Here is a 25,919-nt window from a genome sequence, read left to right on the forward strand (position 1 = left end):
TAGCCTCCTCTTTTGAGTAGAAAGCAGAGCTGAGAGCGGGGAGCTGAAGGCTGGGCAGGGTCCAGGCTCTAAAAGGCCTGTGCTGGGGCGCCTGGGTGGCTCACTGGTTACGCCTCTGCCTTCGGCTCAGGTCATGATCTCAGGGTCCTGGGATGGAGCCTCACATCAGGCTCTCTGCTCAGCAGTGAGCCTGCTCCTCCCCTCCAACTGCCTCTCTGCCTACTTGTGATCTCTGTCAAATAAATAAATAAAAATCTTTAAAAAAAAAAAAAAGGCCTGTGCTGTCACACTAAATGTAGAAGTGGGTTTGGGCCAGTGCATAATGGGTAGCCTTCAAAGGATTCCTGAATAATGCTGAGCTCTGGGATGTAGAACAATTACCGATGGGAGACCGGAGCAAGGCAACGATGGGTCGGTACCAGAGGCAAGGGAGCACATTTAGATACTACTGCAACAGTCCAGCCGAGAGAAGGCGAGGGCCCCACCAAGGCTGGTAGCAGAGACAAAGAGGAGTGGTCAGAATCCTTGAGTGTATACCCCATTTTTTTCCCAGGCAATGAAATCTTTCCAAGAAACATAACCTGCCACTAAAGCTGTAGATAAAGTCAGAGCTTTAGGCCTCAAATGCAGGACTGCCCATGGAGAGAAGGGGCTGGGCGCCAGATGGTCCTTGGAGTGCTAAGGGCAGTGGAGAGGATCTGCAGACTAACAGTTCAACAGTGAACTCGGAACATCAGGAGCTGTGAGACAACCCAGCCGGCAGACGTACACATGCATGACGGAGAAGACTACAAGCACATGTTTATATTAAATATTCAGTGATAAAGTAAACTCTAACCACTGCCGTTCAGAAGCAGGGAAGGGAGTGGGAAATAGCATGCTAGTTTATTGAACAGTCATCACAACATTTCCCAATGAATATCGTATTTCAAAACAGCGCAACATCAGGCATAATGGCACGAGGGCATCTCGTATAGCCATCCAAGCAGAGTGCAATGAATATTGTATTTCATAATAAATATATTATCCTTACAGGAGGAGGGTCAATGTTTCATTGTCTCTCATCTGTCACTACATTCTCCCAGATTTCCTGAAGGGATTTAGTTAGATGGATCTAAAAATCATCATAACCAATAGCGGAGGATTATCTTACTTATTATGTTCAAATGATTTTGTGTGAGGAGAAAAAAGTATTTTTGTGGCACATTCACAGGGCCCTCGGAAGCATTTTCCATTAAAGATTAGTCTAGAGTTTATGTTTAAACCACAGAGGACAGCATACTGCCTTTCAGATTTGAGGGTTTTTATTTATAGTCGTCTAAATGGCAGAGTGCTGGCCAGGAGGCCAAGGAGATGATTCAAAGAGTTACCGAGATTTGGAAGCTCTTTTGCCCTAAGGATTACATAGGAAGCCTGAGGAATGATAGGACTAGATCCCTGCTCCCAGATTTATTCAGATGTTTACTGACTACGTACTCTGTGCCAAGCTCTGTGTCACAACCTGGGGATACACAGATGAACAAGGCACAGTCCCAGCCCTCAAAGAGCTCACAGTCGGGTAGGGAAGGAGATGCACAGTTGATAAACCATGACAACCCAACAGAGAAAGTCCCACACACAGAAGCTAGCACAGGAGGCTTTGAGAGACCAGAGGAGGCTGAAGAACTCTGTCTTGGGGTGGGGACCAGGCCAGGAAGGCTTCGCAGGTGACATGGGGAGCTGTGGGAAAAAATAAACCGAGTCTGACAGGCACACAGGTTGGAAGGAGGGCGAGCAGGGGCAAAGGTTTGGAGAAATGTTTGGGGGACGGCAAGCAGTTCTGTGGGACTGGAGGGGGTCAGTGTGGAGTGGCCGCTGGTGGCCAGAGAGGCTGAATATGTGGACAGGGGCCAGATCTTGGGAAGGGCCTAGTAATGGGTGCTACAAAACGGGCCTTATCTTGCAGGCAATGGGGTGCCATTCAAGGTGAATGACTTGAGGTAAATGACTCTGAGAATGACTCAGAAGGACAAACTGCTGGTTGAGCCCCTCTGCTGATGGTCTGCTCCTTTAGGAGGGCTGGGCCGTCTGACTTCCCATCCGTCTACAGAGGCAGCTCTGTTTCTGTTCTAGGATCAGGAGGCCACAGACACAGGTTACCTGCCTGGCCTGCACAGCAGTGGGGGCAGATCTTGGCTCCCTCTTTGCTGGCTCTGTGGCCAGGACCCTGAGAAATGGCACTGCCATTACTTCCCTTGGTCCGCAGTGCATAAAGTAATAGTGTTCCCTGTCAGGAATGGTTCTCTTCGTCAAGAAGCTTTTTATTGATGTTCAACCTTCATTTTCCCTTTCTTAATAATATCCCATTATGCCAATACTCCATTGTGCCATGCTAAGTAATTCCCTCTCCTTCTTGGCAGTGACATCTCCCAAGTATTTATAGACTTATCAAATGCCCTGTTTAGTTGTCACTTAGGCAGGCTATACATATTTAGCTTCTTTAATCTGGCCCCATAAGCCAGACCTTCCATTCTCCTAAATCACTTGAGTTCCTTTCCTCCAGGTTTCTGTCAATTTGTTTCCAGCCTCTCTGTGAGGCAGGGGGGCTCAGGAAGAAGATGGGGCTGGGGAGGGAGGGTTAGCTCCCTCTGTGGGATATGAGCCCAGCCTTTGCTGAGGGTAGAACTTGTCCCTTCAAGTGCAGACTCCAGAACAGGCCAGGCCAGGACTCTGGGGGGCTACGAGCCCCTCACATTACCTGCACATGTTTCCAGTCCTTGATATTCCACTGGTGGCTCTCATTCTGTGCCAGGTGCACACAGGCAACACGTAAGTAGTAAGCGCCTCCTATGTGTCGGGTGTCATGCTGGGGGCTCCTCCCTCCTGCTTTTCCTCTCCCTCTTCATTTCTCAAACATATTCAATGTTCAAAGACTTACTGAGAGCCTACTATGTACCAGGCACTGTGGTATGGGATGGACTAAGATGCGGTCCTCGTGGCCTTAAGAAGCTCCTGGAGCCTGACTATTTTATCAATGTCTTATTGCCCACCCATCAAGTCGTTTCCTTCCAGTCCTAAAGGGTCTCTGAGAAGTCATCCCTAAATGCACTTAACTCTAATTGACGCTTTTAGTTCCTTGAGTGGAACTTCTTCGTCCTATCTAAAACTAGATGCCACATTAAGTACGGGCATTAACACAGAGCTCTTGCTTAGGATTTTCTTTCTGGTGGGTCTCTCTGGGGCCTGAGAGCGTTCTCTCCAGGCCTTGCACTTCTCATCGCTCCTTCCTGGCAGTTGGCTTCACATTCCTCATTCACATGACCTCAACTAAGCATGCACTTGAATTTTTCTTTTCCACGGCAGTGATGTTCTGAGTTACATGGTAGGCTGAGGAGTGACAGAATGGGAAAGAGCTAAGGCGAGGGGTCTTGGCTAAAGTCTTGGGGAGTCTGGGCCCAAGACCTCAGGAGGGACTAATTCAACTACCTGATCCTGGGGGCCAGTTCCAGTAAGGCTGAGAAGTGCCCTGGTGGAGATGCTGGTATATCTGAAGAGGTAAAGTAACTATCCCAAGGACACAGAAGTATTCAAAGCCAGGTACGTTGACTGAAAAATCTGTTCTGATTGCAGTAAAGCAGAAAATCCTAACAAATACAGAATTCGCAACTCAACACTCTGAAAGGACGGAAATTCATCCATCTGAAAGCATTCCCTGCATCTTCCCAAGCATGACAAGGGGTGAAGAATTAACATACAAGAGTATTCTTGGGTGCAAAGCGTATAAGGTAGCAGGCCAGAGGCCTGTCCTCATGACAGGCCAGAGGACTAGGGAAACTCTACCTTGTTCTGTAAGTAGTGATCACACTGTAATCAAAGAAGTTGTTTTCTTGAACATATGAAATGAGCTCATAGCCTCCCCAGTGGTTGCTGCTGATTAAACTTTCTAGGAATTAAGACTGGAAATGAATATGAAAGTTCAGTTCACAACTCTGGCACACACTTATATGCTTTGGAAAAATTTCCCATTGTTTACCCTTCAAGTATGTGAAAAACCAGGTACAACTGTAAAATGAATAAATCAAGCCATCATTAAGCTGACCCTCACTTTACACAGTGCCATTCTTTCAAGAAACTCAATTTCTCATACCATTCACAATGCCACTTGGAAAGATAAAGGTGGGAGAAATGCCAGGAGAGCAGAGTAGGTTAAAGCCCTGGGAAGACTTGGTGCGATAAAAAGTATGCGAGATCTAGAGACAACAAGCCTTAGTTATAGTCTCAGCACTGCTATTTACTGGCTGTGTGAATTTGCCTCCCAGCACCCCTGCACAGTTGTCCCATACAGGTACTGTGGATGTAATCTGGGGATGTACCTCTATACTCCCAAGTTCAGAAAATAAACCATATTTGCCCTACTGTCTCATGAGAGTTGCTGTGAGACTCAGAGGAGACACGAGGTGTAAAGACACATCAATGGAGAGAGTCCTAAAGTTTATTCTCATGGTGATGCCTGGAATGCCTAGGAAGAATAAGGGACAAGTCAATTTGGGGCCAAGAATAAAATCCAAATGACACTGTACCTGCTCCTCCCTACCCCACCCTCCCTAGTCTCCACCAGTGAGGGTTTGTGATCTTGAGAATGCATGTCACATGGGGAACTCTAGGAAAGGCAGAACACACATGTGGGACTAAGAAGATCTAGGTGATCTGGGTATAGTCATGGCCTTCAGATTTCCTGGAAAGGACACTTCTCACCTTCATCTGTATGAACAGATTACCTGCACATAGGGATATGTTCTCCTCAGGGACATAAAAATATTACTGGTTCCTGTCCATTGTTTTTCAAATTTTACACATTTATTGAATACCTTTTTTGTATTAGGTGAGTCTGTACTCATTGGTCCATTTTTCTCCTCACACTTCCCTGAGACAACAATCTTTTGGCTGTGAGAACAGCAACTTCCACAGACAAAAGTCAGGCCTAAAAGGGGTGACTCAAGGACCTCTGGATTAGGCAGTGCAGCTGGGTCTCTTGGTGGCTGCGGAAGGCTGATGGAATCTTTCTCGGTCTCTCTGGGGCTGCTAGTCTCCTTCAACATCCCCCAGTGTGCCCGCTGCTTTCTTCTTTTGCTGTTGACTGGCTACTTCTCTGGGCATGTAGCAGGGGATGGCTACCACAGGGTTCTTGGTTTTTCAAGTCTTCAAGTCAAATGAACTTCTTCTTAATGCCAGTTTCTAAGTCTAAGGAAGAGGACTCAGCCAACCTGGGTCAAGTGCTTACCTCTTATATCATCAGTTCTCAAAGGAAGGGCCCTGGCTCAGTCAAGGATTTATAAATGAATGAATGTTGTGTGCCCCACTCTGCCCCCTCCTGCCCTACCAATCCTGTCTCTAGGACATTGACAAGTAGTACTGCATAGTGGTTATGAGCACAAAGGTTCTGCTGCTTAGAAGCTGTTATAGTGGCTGGGTTACCTGACTTCTTGAAGCTACACTTATGATACTTTGATTATAAAATGCAGAAACGAGTATCTGCTTCCCAAAGTAGTGAAACCTTATGAATACAAATATAAATATGAATGATAAATATATACATTTAAGCACTTAGCACAGAGCCTAGCAGATTTTTCCACTTCTTTTTCATCATAATCATTTATCACCACCATTGTCTGTGTCTGAAGTTTCTCCTCCATAGTGACCTCCTAGGTCTAGCGACCCTGCAGGAAACGTCTAGATCTTTAAGGAGGAGGTGTAGAAGTTCTTTCACTTTGGAGTGTAAGGGTGAGGAAACATTTCTATCTTTTCTATCAGCTTCTCTGTGCCATCCATCCAAGTTTAGGATCCTTCTGCTGTGCCCTGGCTTGGGTACAACACAGGAAGATGGATACAGGCGGCATGTTTACATGTCGCAGAAACACTGGTCAGAGCATGAAGACCACGCTTGTGCTAAAACACGGGAGTGCTAATCCTGAGTGACTTCTGTTTGTGAAATATGGGCTAAGTGCTGTTCCCTGTGCCATGTCAGCATAAGCAGGCAGGCATCATCTGGAGAATGTCTGAGGGCAGACAAAACCATCCCTTTAGAACACGGACTATGAGGGCGCTAAGGTGACCCATTCGCTGAAGTGTCTGACTCTTGATTTCAGCTCAGGTCATGATCTCAGGGTCTCGAGATTGAGCCCGCATCAGGCATGGAGCCTGGCTAAGACTTTCCCTCTCTCTCTCTCTCTCTGCCCACCCCACCCCCTCCTTTCGCACACTCTCTGAAGAAGAAGAAAAAAAAGAATACAGATTGTGAGATACTTCCTCAGAGTTGGTATCAGTATTTCATTTATGGAGTAGAAATTTTCCTTGCTAAAGCTTTAAGAAGGGATACATTTAGGGAACTTTTAATTTACAATGATAGCCAATTATACCAATCACCGCTAATGAAGAGGCTAAAAACCATTTTCCTTGCCATTTGCCATACTGGGTGAGAGATTTGTTACCACGCATGCCTAATTATCTTGGGGGAAACCTGTGTAAAACTCTGCATTTTTTTCCACATGCAATGTTCTCTGTTTTACAGGAATGTGAAGGAAAAGGTATGGCTGTTGTTCATCTTTTACAGCCCCTTTGCTATTCTGAGAACATTGGCTATGACTACACAGCAAAACTGTGCTAAACTGTAGATAAAAGAGCAGTGACAGATTGCAGTCACTTTAATTCATAAAGAAAATAGTGAGAGCCCCTGGGAACACCGAATTGAGCCACTAGCACCCAGTGACTTCATGCTAAGTCACAAACTACATCATATATTTTAGTTTAAACACAAAGGCTAATGGACATGTGACTTATTTATTTCAAATACTTCTTTATGCAGAGCTGGTCCTTTTTCTTTTTTTTAGCTCTTTGGAAAACATTATACATCCCCTCTTTTATAAACATACAAATATGATTGTAAAATGACATCATTCTGTTTTCATTTAATTACCCCTGAAATGCTTTCTATTTAATATTCATTACTCAAAAGCTAATTTAAAAGAGAAAGAGATGCGACTTATTAAAAAAGATGTACTGTCATTCACAGCAATAGTTATCTAATATACAGAAGTTAATAAAGCAGATTAATCTACAAGTCCCTTTAAGCCATTCTTGAGCTTTGAACAACTGCCTCTTTGACCTTTCACCTTCATGCTGTGCACCAGTAGCAGGTGCCAGCTGTACAGAAATTATGGCTGTGCGTTTGAACGCAGAATCTTTTCTTACTTTGCTTCTGACCAGCAGCTGACCCTGTAGGACTGATTGTTTCTGGGGCCGGCCTAAAGGCTACATAAACCAGTAGCAGATAAACAAAAGGCTACATATACCAGCTGCCTTGCCTAAGGGTACCGTCCGAGGCTGACACCTCCACTCCTTCTCCAGCGTCCCAAATTGCTCCTCGTTTGTTTTCATACATGCATTTCATCCTTGTTACACTGTGTAAGGGGTGGGCGGAGGAGAAAACCCCCTAAAACAACAAAAAACCCTGTCCCTTCCTTTGCACTTGACTTTTTGAGTATTCCATGTCAAACTGTGTTATTATGATGCTAATCTAGGCCTGATTTAGCAACTTTAATAAGAGGCTAAACCCTCTTGTAATTAGATAATAAAATTTTATTATGTATTTTAATATTAAAAGTCTTAAAATCAAACTCTTCAAATCATACACTGCTACGGAGCTAAGGTACTTAAATATCATAGCCCTAGAAAATGGAAACTTGAAAAAGCACATTGTGGCTAATTTTTCATTCTCAGAAATGTAAACATGGAATTCCTATGTGGTGGCAGGGAAAGCTCCAACACTCTTAATTATGTGCAGGGAAGAATGAATCTATTCAAGGGTGAAGCACACTGTACCATTTCCAGCAACAGCGTGAGATGGCTTTGACAGTTATTTCTTGGATACAAATTACACAAGTATAAAAACAATCCCCATAATGATTAAATGCAGTTATGTACATAGGAGAATACCAGTGCAAATGGTAACATATTTAAATGGTTTTTCCTTCATTAAAAAAAATTATATATGATATTAAACCATCAATCACTGCTGAGGCACAGGAGCTGCAACGTACTGTCACTGGTTGAAATAAATGACTTGGAGACTGAATTCTGGCTCATTCAATATGGTGTCTCTGCTGTTGCTTAGTCACCCAACTCTCTGCTGGCTTGGGCTACATCTGGTGGATTCCATCCCTTTCAATTAATAAGGCAAGTTATGCTATCAATGGATTACATCTTTAAACTGTGCTTAGAGGTAGAAAAACACATGTCCTAGTGGGAAAACAACAACAACAACAACAAACCACAACACTTCTCTGTTCTGTTAACCATTTGGAACAATACTCAAAGTGCTTATTTCTTTCCTTGCCCATGTTTAGGATGAAATTTTCTTGTGAAATTTCAGCAGGATCGTTAGATAGTATACAAATGTGCAATCTCCTCTTAGCATTCCCATTCCGTTTATTATGTAGCAGTCTATGACCATGCTGGCTTTGAAACCTAAAGTCACTGCCTGAGGACTGTACTTCTGCAAATTAATTTTGGGGGGGTTTGTTTTCTAGACACTCATTGACCAATACAAGGTATCAGGCTCGGCTAGATGCTGAGACAAGTATCAAGCCTGAAGAGATCTTTGGGGAAGAAAAGGCTCTCTGTTAAAGACAGGTATTACAGTTCTGATGATAATTGGATGATTCATAAGTCAAGAACAGATTTTTGTTTTCACTAATGTTTCTGTTTTAAAATACCATTTCTTTTGGTTATACTTGAAACAGTCATTCAATAAATATTTCCATAACAAAAACACAACCAAAATGGCAAAGATAGGGTATACCACAAAAAATTTGGATTCGAATCATCCTTCTACAGATGATCAATGATTTTATAGTATCACAGATAAAATGCCATTTTAGTAAAAAAATAAAAAAAACACCTACTTTTTCTATATTCAAAATTATATACTTTAACTTTCTAAACCGATCTTTAGGGGTGATGGTCAAAAATTCATCATTCAAGAGTTTTACTCTCATCTGGACTTGTATTACATGGTTGTTACCTAGAAACTTTTGCCCAATCTTGGTCCTCTCATATATTCTGATTTGATCCTTAGTAATTAGATTGTGTGTACACACACACACATACACACACACACTTACTTGACCAAACTAAACTTTAGTTTTTGCTTCAGACAAATATGGTTATTTTGAAGATTAAAAAAAAAAAATGTTTGGAAGGTGTTAGCTGAGTTTCATTGACTGTATCCATTCTGGATGCAAAGGCACGATCCAAATATAAATAAATGCCCTCTTTAAATTTTAATAGACACCTACATATAGAATCAAATGTAAGAGCAACATAACAGCAGCCTCTTTAAGCAAGTAATCCAAAAAGTGTTCTTCAAAAATTATTAAAACATCAGCAGTAGCACATGGGATGACTGTGGGAAATATCAGGGATCATCCTTTGGAAGATCTCAGTTCTGAAACCCTCTAGGATTACATAATACATTGGTGGAAGACTGATAAGCAGACACAGAAAACCTGGATTTCTGGTTCTCTTTGGAGTGGGGGTGAGGGGCGGTGGCTAGGTAATAATACCACTGGCAACACTGGGTCCTACCTTCTTACAGGGCAAGAATGAGTTGGCCCTGTGTGGAGGCTGCCCCCGTAGGACTGGAATGTAGACTCAACTTGGTTTTCTTTCTCAAGCTTCAGGTTTTCTGCTTGGCTCGGTAGGCATCTTAGTTTGTGATATTTTGTAGAATGGAAAGGACAGGGAGAGGGACGCTCAACATTATCACTTTGAGTCTTGTTGATGTGAGAAGCCCTTAGGAGCTAACGGTACCTAGCAGCAGAAGCAGCTTCTATTAGAGAAGAGAAGCTGTCTGCACCTGAAGGAGGTGACAACTGGCATTCTATACTGATGAGTCAGTGGTGAGAGTCAGGATGAAGCCTAGAGACGCACTGGGTACAAGGGACGGATAGAGAGCACCTGTTGCTTCCCCACCTTCATTTCACAGCTGCCGTATTGCTCTATCTGAGAAAACCCAAGCTGGAACAAACCTCAAGAGCTCCCTCAAAGACATTAAAGGAAAGGAACACAGGAACATCATGAGACAGTGATGCTATTAGACTCTGGCGGCCTTCTTGAGGATACACGTCCCACTCCATTTTATACTCTCAGTGTCTGGCTATAGCATTAATGAGTGGGTGTGGGTGCAGGGTAAGGGAGTGGAGGGTCTGTTCACTCTGCCTCAGTGACGATGGGGAGCACAAGGCTCTCTGTACCAGCTGGCAAAGCACCCTCCCTCTCCCTTGCCCACCGCCTCTCTGGGTCACCGCCCATCTGTTTCATCCCGGCTGCGGCACGAAGTTGGGGGATAAGATAACTGCTCTAAATCATTCCACCTTAAGGATGGCCCCGGTGGGACTTACTGGAAACTCAGCTTGCCTCAGCATGAGTGCTGAGAACACACAAACCACCTCAGATTAGTAGCTGCCAACAAACTCTAGCTCTGTGGTTAAGCATATGAACTCGAGTTCAACAGGCCAGAACTGCAGTTTTTCCACTTACTGACTATGGGTGACCTTGGGCAAGTTAGTTGCTTAATCTGTTTGTGCCTCAATTTCTATATTTACCAAGGGGCCATCATAATGCCACCGCTTCACAGACATGCTGCGATGATGAAACTGGATTACACGCATACGTAGAAAGCATACACTAGTACCTGCACAGAGTAAGCGCGCATATTTTGCCAATATCATTTTTCCTAGAAATAAATACAGAGTCTGAGCGCAGAATGCTGGGAAGACCAAGATCGTGGCAGCACGTGCAAAAACCAGTTCCTTCCTGAAACCTGAGCTCCTGCTTTCTGTGTTGGTGTCTACTGACCAATCCTCGGCTTCCTCTAAACCCTCTATACCCACACTGTCCTCTGATCTAGTTTTGAATGTTCCTTCAGCGTGTGTTTCTGGTACCAATCTACTTCCATGTTTTTGACAATACAGTGGCACGTCAACCAGACTGAGCTAATGCATCATGTGGAGGGCACACTTTCCATTCAGGGTCCACTAGAAATGCCTTTAGTAACATTAGAAAATCTGGCTAATTATTTTGTAAGAGGATAAGAGACAGGAATATACTTCATCTGCTTAAGTGTTTCCCACCGTGAGAGTGTTGCTAAGGTTCTAGAGGCCAAAGTCTCAACATGAGTTAAATATGTGACTGCACTTTCTCCTACTTAGTATTATAGGGAATGGAATCTTAAGTATGAAAGATGTCTTGTATAGGATGTCAAAATGTTGAGCAGTATCACTTCAATCTAAACACAAAAATGAAAAAAGAGCAGATGATTTCCCTTTTGCTGTAATTCACTTTGGGATGCATGTCGTGAAGAGCACTATACAAAAGCAATTTTCATTGATTGACTGACTGATTGAGGAAAAGGGTGAATGTTCTCTCAGCACACATCCCTACTGAAGTATGATTCTTATAGCTCCTGACAGCTCTTCACAATTTGTAGTTAAATGCCAGGTTGGGGGTGAGGGGGGGGGATGGAGGGGGGAAGGGAGGGAGAGCAAGAAAGAGAGAGATCATCATAATTAGCACTTTCTGTTTTTTTTTTTTTAATTATAGCTGACTTATACCAAACAGTTTGACGAGGGTGAGATAAATTCAAACCCAAATATTCTATTCATCCCTTCAATGTATTTCGATTTTAGAGACTATAATTGCTAAAAATACCTTGTTAGTAAGTTAACCGCATAATCTAGTCAGTAATACTGACAATCACAGAGTCCCCGTCCTACTTCTGTGGAAGGTACTCCTCTCTCCAGTACAATTACTTATAGCTGCAGTTCTGATTTAGAGACGCATTCTGCATCAGTGTCCTATTCTTACCATGCGAAAAAGAATCAGTCACACATCTCCGAACTGCCCTTCTAATTCTATAAAATACACTCTTCCGTTTACCTAATTTGGGCAAATCTTTCACTCCATGATATAACTAAGTGAATGCTGATCTATGGCTTATTAGAGGCAAACACTTAACATGACCAGAGATAAAACTGAAAAAAATTCACACGGAATTTAATTTTCCAAATTACTATAGCAGATCTGTGCTTCATCACTATTACCATTGGCTTGTTAAGATTTTAGTTTATCTTTCTAATGGCATAAAAACACATGGGGAATATTTATTCTTAATACATGAAAACTGGGTTTTCCTCAATTGCTAAGTCCAAGGAATGCTGGTGAGACAATGATTCTTATTTGCAACAGATTCACTTAATTATAGTGGATCTTCAAATTGACCGAATTTAATGCTAGCAAAGTTAGATTTGTTTGCAGATTCTGGAAGATGCTTTATTCGGAGAATATTTTTAAAAACACAGAGTATCTCAAGCCACATAACAGATCATAATAAGCACATTTCCAGGTGAGAGGTGCTGAAAATGTGCTTCCCAGGCTGTTGTACACCGGTTGAAAGGCCTACAAGGATGTTGGAAAAGCTTTTATGTGGGTGCAAGTTTCACCTGCTATGGAAGCTTGAGGACATAAACTTTTGCAATTTGGAACTGACACTCCTCATGCAATTACGCTTCCAGCAATATATATATCCAGGTTGGGGGGAAAACAGTTCAAACAAGTAAATAATTGCAGGATCATTGCACCAGTTTAGTTTAAAGAGCTGACAAACCCTCTCTAACTCCAAGCACAATTAGTCATTAGGGTCTAGTTTTTCAGCACTGTTAAGCAATTTGTAACCCATTCCTTTTAATAGGGTTAGGCATTACTTAACCGACACAGATGCCTTGAAAACTGAAACCTCGAGTTATAAAGCAGCCACCTTGTTCATTACCTTCAGTGATAGGCAAATCATCTATAAAAACAGCATTTAATGGGCAACCAATGAATAATCAATGGCTCACTTTTCATCTGAGTGTGAAAATGAGAATAATCTAATACAAAGTCCCTCTGGTAAGATGCCGAATCTTGAATCTCGAGTTCTGCTGCTCTTCAGGGCTGATTTATAAGGTCTTGGAAAGCTGATGTAAACAGATGATCAATGGGACCCATCCTTGCTCATAATAACCCCCAACTGGCCCACTCCCTCTTTTCCAAGTCCATCCCTTCAGGCTATTAGCTCTGTCCAGCTAATTCTTCCCACTACTCCTGCCTGCTGCTTTTACTCCGGCCATCCGTTCAGTCCAGCCGACTCAGAAGTAATTTTATACGCAGCAGAGAGCGGGTAGAATTGATTTTTCACTCAGCGCTCAGTTCCCATCTGAATAATTATCAATTTTACTGCCTCATAAAGGGAAGAGTCAAAATTTCAAATCAATTCAAAAGAGCTTTTGAGACGACAGAAACTGTGCATAAGAATAGAGGTCAAAGTTGTCAGTGACCTAAGGAGATGATGTCAGATATTGCTATACCCGATGGTTGACATCAGAGGCACTCAAGATGATATAACCGAGTGCTAATGCAAATCATATTTATGCTGACTACCAGAGACCAGTCATTAATATTTAAAATGCTATCTGAAAGCCTGCATTCCAAATAAATAGAATGTATTCCACTGTTAATAAAGATATATCACTACTTAGTCATATGCTATAAAGCAAAGGATTACCAGGTATTATTAACACACAGAAATTACTTAAACCAACAAATGCATGGTGATTTCGAGTAAAGACAAACTTGATTGTCTCCTGTACAACCACATCACTTGCTCTGCAGTCTGATGGTATTTGTCTAGGATCACAGCCTATTGATTCTGGTAGAATCTTCTACCAACTTAAAAAAGTTTCTGCTAAAGTTTATGGGATGAAATTGTGATCAGGCTGAGTGCTGGCAGGAGGGGTTTAGTGGTGGACTTGTCAGTTGCCATGGTGGGGTGGGGGCTGGGTCTGATTCCTGGCCAATCCATGGGTATTTATTTTCTCCCCTGGCTACATGCTCTAAATCTATGGTGTTCAACCTTGTCCTCGCAGAACACCAGAAGGCTATGCCACACTCCCATCAGTACCAGAGGTTACTGCCGTTGGGGAGGTGGCTGAGGGGGAAGGAGCGGTGCACCCAGATCTCCACAGAAAGTTCAGTGTGAAATGATATTATCCATACCAACCAGGCCCTTTGAGAATCAACAATGTAAGTGGTAAGGACTTGGGCTTCTGGTTTACATTCCACTCCCCAGTTGCTCTCTCTGTGACTCAATGTATTCACCGGTAAAATGAGGATGATGATTTCCACATTTCAGGGTTGTTGTGGGGGGGTGCAAATGAGAAGAGTTCCCTGAAAGTCCTCTCCTCTTGTGTCAATCTCTGTTACCACTATGTCAATCAAATTATCATATAAGTGGTTAGTTATCTAATAAGTAACCGATTATCTCTGTCCCACCTGATAGCAGCATTTTAAAAAAAGATTTTATTTACTTATTTAATAGAGAGATCACAAGTAGGCAGAGCAGCAGGCAGAGCGAGGGGGAAGCAGGCTCCCTGCTCGATCCCAGGACCTCGAGATCATGACCTGAGCTGAAGGCAGAGGTTTAACCCACTGAACCACCCAGGCGCCCCTGATAGCAGCATTTTTAAGGAGAATCTCAGTGGCTTAGCTCCTGCACCTTGTGCACGGAAAGTCCTCAATCCACGTGCTACCTTTCTCTTCTTTTCACTGATGTGTCGTAACCCCTCCAGGGTCATACCAAACACTTACAGGCTGACAGCACCTTGTCTAGTTACACAGAATCTTAATTACACACCTCCTTGCCAGGAAAACAACAGGCTAACTAAGACATCGGCCAAAATAGGTTCATATAATTTAATTTGAATATTTGTAAAAAATGATAGCCAGGAAGAAAGCCTAGCGCATGGCTGGCTCATTCTATGTGCATCATTTCTTTGCTCACAGTGACAGTCTCTGCCTGGTGGCAGGCATCCTGTTTGTTGGCTAATAACCTTGTTAAAGTGTTTACATTTGCAAACTACCATTATGAAGATAATTTGGCAAGATAAAACAAATGGAAGCATTATAAAGTTTCCAAAGTTAGTGGAACTGGAAACTATCGTAATGATGGTATCTCTGCAGAAAAATGGCATTATTCTCTCTGAAATATTTCTGGCATGTGTTATTTTTATGCACACTGTTACTGTGATTTGCAGAAGTGAGTTTTTAAAAAACAGTATTAAACTTGAACCTAACTCATATTAGCCAGTGAGAAAACACATTTGAAAATAAAGACGTTGTGGCTTTATTATTTATTACTTAAATGCCTGGGGGAATGTGACCTATCTGAACCCCGATTTATCTGAAATGGGAAGAGTATCAATTGTGGTATGATAAACGGCAAGTTCCCAGCAAGCTGTCTGGCACCGAACAGGAGCTCAGCAAATGGCAGTTTCCTGATGGACCAGAGTACCCACAAAGCAAACTTCAGAAGCCGTTATTAGAGGCTCCAGAAAAGAAACCAGAGCGTGACCATCTCTAGTTCTGGCTTTGCCTTTTGTTTTTCTCAGGCCTCTGGAAGAGCCAACCTTTCTTTGAATTCTAGCCTCACTGGAGTAAGATGAACAACTGAGAGACTTCCTGAGGGTGAGCAGTCCTGGGGCTAGTGTGCAACCCTATCTTCTGGGAAAATCCGCCTCCAGAATAACTGGTAAAGAGTCCTGACCAGACCATTTGCTCTGAGAGACACTCAGGCCCTAGCCTGTTTCTTAAGCCGGGTGACTGACCACCAGTTACCTGCTGCAGGACATCTGGATTTTGCTGCATAAAATGTAATAGTCTCTGACCGGCCTGGGTGGCCTCTCTGCATCGAAGTGGCTTCTTGCCCTCTTTTGCTATGTGCTTGAAGAGGTAGGTGACGATGTAGTCTAAACTGGTACAGCAGCTGGAGGAGACAACTGTATCTGTACGAACAATAAATGAGAATTCCTTCGCATTACTGAAGCGTTTTTTCATCTGATTAGTTATAATGTCTCCAATTAAAAAAATCACTTCCTGGTTTCAAAGCACTTTTATCAAACTATAAATTCCTCGACGGCAGGGATTTTGCCTTGCTTATCTCTTTAAACCCGGTGTCTACTACACGACCTGCTGTAAAGAGGTGTTAGTAAGTAAATGATTCCAGGATTGAATTGGACAGAAGTTTCCATTTGTGACCTTAACGACCCTCTGTTCAACTCAACTGACTTTATTAAATATCTATTTGGTGCAAAGTGCTCTCTTCAGATGAAACAGGGCACAGACTTGGGGCAAAGGGCTCTGTTTCAGAGGCAACCCTGACCCTGGTATCCAAGACCTCATGAGGTAGTACGTAAGTCACTGGGGCACAATGCTGGGTATGAATGAGTGACACATTGCTGTGAGGATTATGAGGAAGACAACATCACATTTGGATGGGGGAATCAGAGAGACTTTCTGAAGGAGACAGAACCTGAGATGGGCCTGGGAAAGTTGTTTTAGTTAGATAATAGCAAGGGCATTTTTCAGGTAGAGAGATGAGCACAATGTACACAGGGTGGCAGGAAGGCAGGAATTTTGAAGTCAGACAGCTCTGGTTTCAAATCTCATCTTTTCCAATTACTTGCTATGTTGTTACTTTGAAAGAGCCGCTTAACTTTTCTCATCATTTGTCAAATATCTTGTAGACTTGAATGAGAAGAAAACAACTAGAAATTCTCATCATAGAAACAGCTGATATTTAACGAGAGCTTGTTGTGTTAGTTGCATGAATTATTATTTTGTATCTTCACAGTAATAGTTAAATTATTATCCTCACTGTAATAGTTACTGTTATTATTATTTCCATTCACAGGCAAGAATAGTGAGGGATTAAATGACATGTCCAGTGCCCCAGGGCTAGATGATTGTGGAGCCACTATATAAGAATAAACAAGGATTCTAGATTTATGTTCTTAACCACTAAAATCAAGCAGGTATTAAACAAAATTATGTATTAAGCAAAAATAAACACAAGCATCTTCTAACACAGGGGCTCAGAAGATGATGTTACTACCGGTTTGCCCTCATGATGGAAAGAGGAAAGTGTATTTCGGAGTTGGACTTATGGTTTGAGTGAAAGAATGTATACGGAGTCATAAGAGAGAAGGTGACAAAGTAGGTTGGGGTCTTCCTTGAGGGCATCCAATAGTGGGTTGAGACATCGCATTTAATTTTAAAGACAAAAGAGGTGTTTTGAAGGCTTCTTTAAAGCAAGTGAGTGACATGATATAGCAACCATTTATTAACTATCTACTTTGTACATTAAATTATTCACTTACTTCTAACAACCACTTTGTATGTAGTGTTATTATCTGCACTTTTCATTTATTTATTTTTAAAGATTTTATTTATTTATTTGACGGAGAGAGAGAGATCACAAGTAGGCAGAGTGGCAGGCAGAGAGAGAGAGAGAGAGAGAGAGAGGAAAAGCAGGCTCCCCGCTGAGCAGAGAGCCTGATGTGGGGCTCGATCCCAGGACCCTGAGATCATGACGCGAGCCAAAGGTAGAGGCTTAACCCACTGAGCCATCCAGGCACCCTATTTGCATTTTTCAAATGAGAAAAATAAGGCTAAGAGTTAAGCAGCTTATCCAAAGTTCATGATTTTGATTCATAACATGATACTACCCATATTTTTTGGCTAAAGGTAACATGGACACAATTCCAAGGAGTTTATGTTTAGTAACAGAAGTGACAAGAGAAACAATGGAAAACACTCAAAAATGGTGAAAATGGTAGATGCAGAAGATGAGGAAAGTGGACTGGGAGGGTAGGGCTGGGAACCAGTGGATTATACACTCCCTGAAGTAGTCATTCATCTCTTATTCTTACTAACCTTTGAGCTTCTGAGACACATGTGCCTTTCCTAGATTAGAGGTGTCTTCTTAGCTGAATTAAAGAATGGATAGGCAAAGCTAATCTGAGGAAGGTTTTTACAGATCTTGAGTTGCATTCAGTAATAATATCTGGAACTGATCTAACACCATAGCTTAGAAACTCTTTCAAATACATTGTTTTGCAGAGAAATGGCATAATTCAAAGTTTTGAAATACAGATGGATGAAAGCATTTAAACTTAAGGATGATGGTAGCTGATTGCAGGACCAGGAGGGGTTGTCTGAAGGTCTACAAGATGACCACAGACAATATTTAGGGGAACTTTGGAGCTCTGGAAGCTACATATGTAAGTAAACTCTACTGCTATATTTTCCTTTGAAGAAAGGAGCTCTTGTTCTCCTAAAACTATGGTGTTTGATTGATTGTTTATCTCCACCTCCAACCCCAACTGGGTTACTTTGCAGGCAAGAGGGCTTAGTTTTTATAGTTCCAGAAGGTAAGAAAATGCAGTGAAAAACATCTAGGCCCAAGAGTCAGGCACAGACTTGTTGAGCTTCATTGCTTTTCTCTTTTCCTTCAGTTTTCTACCTCTGAAGTCCCAATCATGAAAGTAAATGTATTCGGTAACTTGAGATCTACAAAAGGAAGCGAGCAGGAAATAGGTACCCTTTCCCTCACCAGTGAAGAGCAATATGCTATCAATCACACAAAAATTATAAAGACTTCACATAGATTTGGTGACCACATGCCATGCAGGTTGCATTAAAAGGTTCCAATCTACTGAGTCAGCTATGAAAAAGCCAGGTAAACACTTTAGACATGAAGGTTGGAGCATATATCCTTGCAATAAAAGCAAGAAGAAGAGCTTCCATTACGGCTGATTTATGGTTGGGGACTTTGAAACGGATAAATGTTATGTTAGGGTAGATTGAAAGGTGTGGAATCAAAAGGATCAAGGGCCATTTGATCAAAACCAGAATGAATAGTGCTGAGGACTGTGTATTATTATTGGTTTTCTTTATTCGCAGCTCAAGCTATTATTTGAGATTCAAATAATGAAACTCTCCTGACATAAAAGGATGGGCAGAAGTCATGAATTTTCATTTTTTGTCCTAGTTCTTGGTATTCAGAATCTTTTAAGAAGGATTCATCTGTGCTTAGACGATTGTAGATACAATTTTTTTAGCCTAATAGGCACTTTGTCCTCTCCAGCAACTTGCTGTTTGGCACTAAAAACAACCAAATGCTCCTTTTCTCCTGCATCCAGTCTCCACAGGAAGCACATGCATCATTAATAGCCCTCTGCCTCACTAAGACCCATCACGGAAAGCTGTTCTGAAAAGTTAACTGATAGGAAAGAGTTGCTTAACTGAGTCAGGAGAATGATAATGGGGCTGAGCTGAAATTTGGCTTCGGCTCAAAATTTCCCACCATGGCAGAAGAGAGGAAGGTGGTCTTGGAAAAATACAGTGTGAAAGGCAATTTCAGGAACAAATGGCCTGTATGGGTGGTGCAGGAGTTCTGGAAATAGGTGGGTCTAGGTTTGAATCTCTGTGTTCTAGACGTTTTGACTTTATGGATCTTCAATGTGCGCCTCTGTAAAATGCGCTTAATACCACCTACTTTGCAAGACCTTGTAAAAATCAATTAAGGTCAAGTGTGTAAAGACTACCATAGTGCCCAGTACACAGTACTGTCCCCCTTTTCACTTCCCATGTGTTTTCCTGGCTATTTCAATCCCTGAAACACCAAGTGTATCACTTTGGCTAATTCATAGCATTCTTTTATCTTTAGCATGTTTTTGGTGGGAGAAACTAATGTACACGGTCTCTAAGTTTCTAAATGTTTCCTGAATGTTTTGACCCCATGTTATATCCATACCACTTTCTACAATTCAAGAATGTGTTCAAAATAACAACATCCTCTATTAATAATGAACTTTTTATTAGTTGTAGACTTGATGAGGAAAGGTCTGGTGGTTTCCAGTTGGTTCAACTTTTCATTTGCCTTCACCATTTCTTGTTGTTGACTCCTGTGCCATGCTTAACTTCTTCTTGGAATGTACCCCCATCCCTGCCCCAGCTAAACTGCAGAGGCCTTTTCTGATCACTTCTTCTAGAGAAGCCACATTTAATCATTCTCCAGTCATTATACTATTTGACATCTTTGTTTAGCACTTGTCATGACTTGACTTTTTTGTGTGTGCGTGTTCATTCATTTATTGTTTATCTTCTCTCTCTAGATTCGAAGCTTCACATAAGTAGAGACCTTATCTGTCTTGTTCCCTTTAATATGGACAAGTACCTAGTATGTGCACAACTGATAATGAATGAATGAATGACTTGAGAGTCATTACAAAAAGCAGCTTTTTGTAAGTCCTGCACTTGGTCTCTGTATGTAAAAGTATGGTGGGGGGTGGCGGTGATGGTGGCTGGGTAATTAAAAAGACAAAATATAATCTCTTTTCTCATTTACCTTTCTCTTTCCCCATATTATAGCTGACCTGAAACTAAAAATGCTGATGGATGATGAGTACCAGTTTTTTTTAGCATCATGACAAGCATATTAGGTGAGTTACTATTCCACCACTGATTGGAATTTTTTGTGCCCCCTCTCATTTTTTTCCAGAGGCTAAAGCAGAACTGAGACCTGCTTGTGACCCAAACAATAACTAAAAATGCCTCTTTGCAGGTCTATTATTGTTGGAGAAGGAGAAACCCAAGCAGTTACTTTCAATAGTCTCTTTTCTTAAAGACACAGAGTGTGATTCACCTGCCAAACTGTGACCTGTATTAGACAGACAGATCCAGCAGGGTGGTGCAGTGAAGAGGAATGGAATTTAGAGTTAGAAAGACTCCTAGATCAGGCTTTTATTAGTTGTGTGAACTTGTCCAAGTTTTTTCGCTTCTCTGAGCCACAGCTTACTCATCTGTATAATGAAAATATTACCCAGCTGATTTAATCAATAAGTATTTATTGAGCTCTTACAATATGGTAGATTTTGGGAATAAAGTGGTACTTCACGACACTGTTCCTGGCCTTTGGAAGTGAGCAATCAAGTAGAAAATCAGGACAAATAGCACTATTATGGTATGTAACCCATGGTTCTGAGAAAGATAAGGGCGAAGTACATATCTTGAAAACAGCTATGACAGCGTCAGGCACAGAGTACTTGTCCAAAGTCATACACTTGATAAGTGGTAGTAGCTCTGGGACTTATTCAGTATTCCCTCCATAATGCCACCCCATCAAGACTCCCTTGAGTGCCTTGTGAAAATGCAGATTCTAGGCCCAAGACCACACTTTGAGAACAACAAAGCCACCTGCAACTAATTCAAAAATTTTAAGTATTACTACAATGTGAGCTAAAAGAATGTCAAGCCAAACTGTAATAAAAAAAGACAAGGCTTCAGTTTCTGTCCATGAAAGATTAACTGTTATGAGAATTTTTTTTGTTCTGCCATAAACAACTAGAAAACAGAAAAAATATGAAACATTTTCCAATTATTGCACAACAAGCAGTATAGGGCTATTAAACTATTAAACCAGAGAGGAGGGAAACAAATGAGGTTACACCTACACAGTCACTGAAACTTATTGCCCCAAGGAGTTTTCAGGCTACAGGCCTGGAAGGGGGAAACCAAACAAAGCCTATTAGTCTCACCGCATTGAAGAGTAACAATTTGAACTTGGAAAGGGTGAGGCAGCTAGAACTCATGGGATAGAGTTTCAGAGAGTGGGAGACATACATTGAGAGAATTCTGGAGAGCTGTAAAGGAGTCCTCTCTATTCAGTGTTTGTATAATAACAGAGATATATAATACATGTGTAGCTAGAGTTCCAGAAGGAATGGAGATAGAGGGAAAAAGGTAGACTGTTATTATCTGAAGGCAAACTGTGATGATATTATTTGAAGGTGTAGATTATAAACCCTACAGTACCACTAAAAATAAAGAAGTCTGGCTAATAAACTCAGAGGATATAAAATGGATTCATAAGAAACAGTTAATTAATCCAAACCAAAAGAAGGCAGGAAAAAACAAAGTTCAGTCAAATAAAAAGAAAACAAATACCAATATTATAGATTTAAACTCAAATACACTGGTAATTATGTTAAATGTAAATGGCTGAAACTAATGAGAAGGCAAGATAGTCAGATTTGATATAAAAGTATGATCCACCTATATGCTGCATGCTAGGCAAGTATGTTCTATGTCCATGTGAATATGTTAGATTACACATCAAAGAATAAATAAGATTGCAAATAGATTAAGGACCGCTAATTAGTTGAGTGAAAAATAGGGAGATTATCCTGGAGTATCTGGATAGGCCCAATGTAATCCCGAGGGCCCTTAAAAGTGAAAGAGAAGAAGACATCAGAATCAGAGGGAGATGTATCTATGGAAGAATGCTTATAGATGCAATCTTGCTGGGGGCCATGAGGTAAGGAATTTAGGTAGTCTCTACAAACTGGAAAAGGCAAGGAAATGGAATTTCCCCTAGAAAGGAACATAGTTCTTCTGACACCTTCACTTTAGCACAGTGAGACCCATGTCAGATCTATGACCGAAAGAACTAAAAGATGAGGTGCCTGGGTGGTTCAGTTGGTTGGGCATCCCACTCTTGATTTTGGCTCAGGTTATGATCTCAGATCATGCCCTGCCTCAGCTCTGAGCTTACCTCTGCCCCTCCCCCACTCCCCCTGTCTCTCAAATAAATAAATAAATAAAATCTAAAAAAACAAAAAACAAAAAACAAAAACCCGAATAGCTATAAGATAATAAATTTACATTGGTTTAAGTGAGCAAGATTGTAAAAATTGTTACAATATCAATAGAAAATACCTGGTACCTACAGGAAACCAACTTTAAATATAAAGACACAGGAAGATAAAAAATGAAATGATGGGGCACCTGGGTGGCCCTGCCTTCAGCTCAGGTCATGATCTCAGGGTCCTAGGATTGAGCCCCATATCAGGCTCTCTGCTCAGTGGGGAGCCTGCTTCCACGTGCCTCTCTGCCTACTTGTGATCCCCCTCTGTGTGTCAAATAAATAAAATCTTAAAAAAAAAATGAAATGATGGAAAAAGATGACATAGTAATCAAAAGAAAGCTAGAGAAGCTAGTAATATTAGACAAAGTACTTTTCAGAAAAAAGTATCACCAAAGATAGAGATCCTTTCATGATAAAGGGGAAAACTCATCAAGGGACAGAACAATCCTAAATATTTACATACCTAATAACAGAACTTTAAAATGCTTTATATCAAAACTGATAGAACTGAAAGGAGAAATGGAAAAACCTATGATTATAGTTAGACTTAAGCACTTCTCTCCTGGTAATTCATAGGTTAAGTAAAAAACAAACAAACAACTAATAAGAATGTAGAAAACCTGAATATTATCAATGTCTTAGACCACTATATGACATTATTCCTGATAACAATGGAATGCAGTCATTTCAAGTGCCCATGGAACATTTACTGTATTCTGAACCATAAAAAAGATATAATAAATATAAACATTATAACAATCATTGAGCATATCCTATGACCATAATGGAATTAAACTAGAATCAATAACAGATTCAGAAACACCTCTGGATATACTGAAATTAAACTGTGCCTCTCAGTAAAATCAGCAGGACAATTAGAAAATATTTTTAAAGTGAACAGAAAAAAACCCCCAAATACATAAGAATTTTGTGACGAATAGCTTTAGCAGTGCTTAGATGAAAGCATTAAATGTGTCTATTAGCAAAGAGGAAAGGTCTAGAATCAGTGATCTAAGTTTCTATCTGAAAAATTAGAAAAGGAAAGGCAAAGTAAAGTGAGGGAAGGAAATAATAAAGGGCATACATGCAGTCAATGAACTAAAAGACAGAAAAATAACATAAAAATCAATGAAAACTGAAAGCTGATTCTCTGCAGTAACACTGGTAAATCTACAGCCAGAATGATCAAGAAAGACAAAAAAAAAAAAAAAAAGGACACAAATTGCCAAATTCAGGGATAAAAGAGGGAATATTACCCTACATCTTACAGAAATCAAATTGTAGAACAATGGGATAATATGAATAATTTTATGTCAATGTCAGATGAATTTCAGATGAACTTTAAAGGAATTTCTCCTTTAAAGATCCAAACTACCAAATGCTACCCCAGATCTAATAAATAAATGGAGTAGCCCAAATCCATTAGAAATGTTTAATTTGTAGTTAAAAACCTACTTAAAAAAATCTAGGCCTAATAGCTTCACTGGGGAGTTCTATCAAACATTTAAGAATTAATAACAATTTTACACAAACTTTTTAAGAAAATAGGAGAGGAGGGAACAATTCCCAAGTCATTTTATGAGGGGCTTAGAATGACACCAAAACAAGGCAAAGATATAGAGGAATAGACAAAGAATAAAAGATACAGAAGAAGAACTATAGAAAAACTACATAACACATCAATATCTGTCATGAACATAGATATAAAAATCTGTATCAAAACTTTAGAAAGCTGGATTCAGTTTATATAAGAAGGATATATGTTTTAACGTAGGGTGGAATGTAAGATTGGTTTAATATTCAAATATCCATCAATGTGATGATCAACATTATGTAATGTATAAACAGAACTAAAAAGAAAAACCACATGATCATTTCAGTAGATGCAGAAAAATAATTTGATAAAATTCAATATTCATCCCTGATAACCCTCAGAAAACCACAATGGAAGGGAATTTTCTCAACAAGATAAAGAGCATCTATGTAAAAACCTGCAGCTAATGTTACACTGAATGGTAAAAGAATGAATGGAGACATTTCCTTGAGGACAAGAAAAAAATGTCTGCTATCATTATGTCTATTGAACATTGTACTACATGTAGGTCCTAACCAGTGTGATAAGGCAAGAAAAAAATAAAAGCCATACAGATTGGAAAGGAAGAGATAAACTGTATTTATTTGCAGATACATCTATGTAGAAAATATTTTTTTTTTTTTAAGATTTTATTTATTTATTTCACAGACAGAGACCACAAGTAGGCAGAGAGGCAGGCAGAGAGAGAGGGAGAAGCAGGCTCCCTGCTGAGCAGAGAGCCCGATGCGGGGCTCGATGCCAAGACCTTGAGATCATGACCTGAGCTGAAGGAAGAGGCTTAACCCACTGAGCCACCCAGGTGCCCCTATGTAGAAAATCTTAAGGCATCTACAGAAACCACCATAATTAATAGGTCAGTTTATCCTGCAGTAAGGCTGCAGGATATAAAGTCAACATACAAAAAAATCAATTGCAATTCTACATGGTAGCCAAGAACAAAAGGGTATTAAAATTTAGTACCATGTACAATACCATAAAAAGGTAAAATATTTGTTATAAATATAACAAAATATGTACAAGTCATACATTCAAAGCTACAAAAATGCTACTGAGAAAAATTAAGAAAGATCTAAATAAATGGACAGATATGCCATTTTCAGGAAATGAACATTTAATATTGCTAATACATCAATTGCCCCAAATTAGGCTAGAGATTCAATGCAATCCCCACCAAAATTCCCTTATTCGTTTTTTTTTTCTCTAACGTGAGAAACTGACAACCTGACTCTAAAACTTACATAAAAAGACAAAGGACCCAGAATAGTCAAGATAATTTTAAAAGAAGAAAACAAAACTAGAGGGCTATGCTATATGAGTTTAATGCTATATGATCTTAAGACTTACCAAAATGTTAGGACAAAAAGTAAAAATCAGAACAGTATAGAATGGGCACAAAGTAATTCAACAGAGAAAGGATATTTTTCAACAAAAGACCCTAGAACAACTGAATGACCTTATGTTAAAAAAAAGCTTTTATCTCATACATAATACTATATACAAAAAGTTTAACTGAAATGGATCATGGACCTAAGCATAAGAATAAAAAACTATAAAACCTGTGGAAGAAAACATAGGAACAACCTTTCTGGCCTTAGGTTAAGCAAAGATTTCTTACGCTTGGACCCAAAAGACATGAACTATAGAAGAAAAAGAAAAAAATTAGACTTCCTAAAAAAAAATTAGACTTCCAAAAAAAAAGATACATGAATG

At 40.5% G+C, this 25,919-nt stretch overlaps 1 protein-coding gene across 8 annotated transcripts in view; it reads right to left on the reverse strand.

Annotated features, from left to right (window-relative positions):
* Positions 1 to 25,919, reverse strand: part of RANBP17 (RAN binding protein 17) — a 314,483-nt gene that overhangs the window by 11,634 nt on the left and 276,930 nt on the right. For all 8 annotated transcript variants that reach the window (XM_082726136.1, XM_082726135.1, XM_082726133.1 and 5 more), the window contains one exon: positions 15,745 to 15,911. In XM_082726136.1, the coding sequence (XP_082582262.1) occupies positions 15,745 to 15,911 (167 nt within the window). The remainder of the gene's footprint in view (positions 1 to 15,744; positions 15,912 to 25,919) is intronic.

This window comes from Mustela nivalis (genome assembly GCF_964662115.1).
Source record: "Mustela nivalis genome assembly, chromosome: 3".
In the NCBI taxonomy this organism is placed as follows: Eukaryota; Metazoa; Chordata; class Mammalia; order Carnivora; family Mustelidae; genus Mustela; species Mustela nivalis.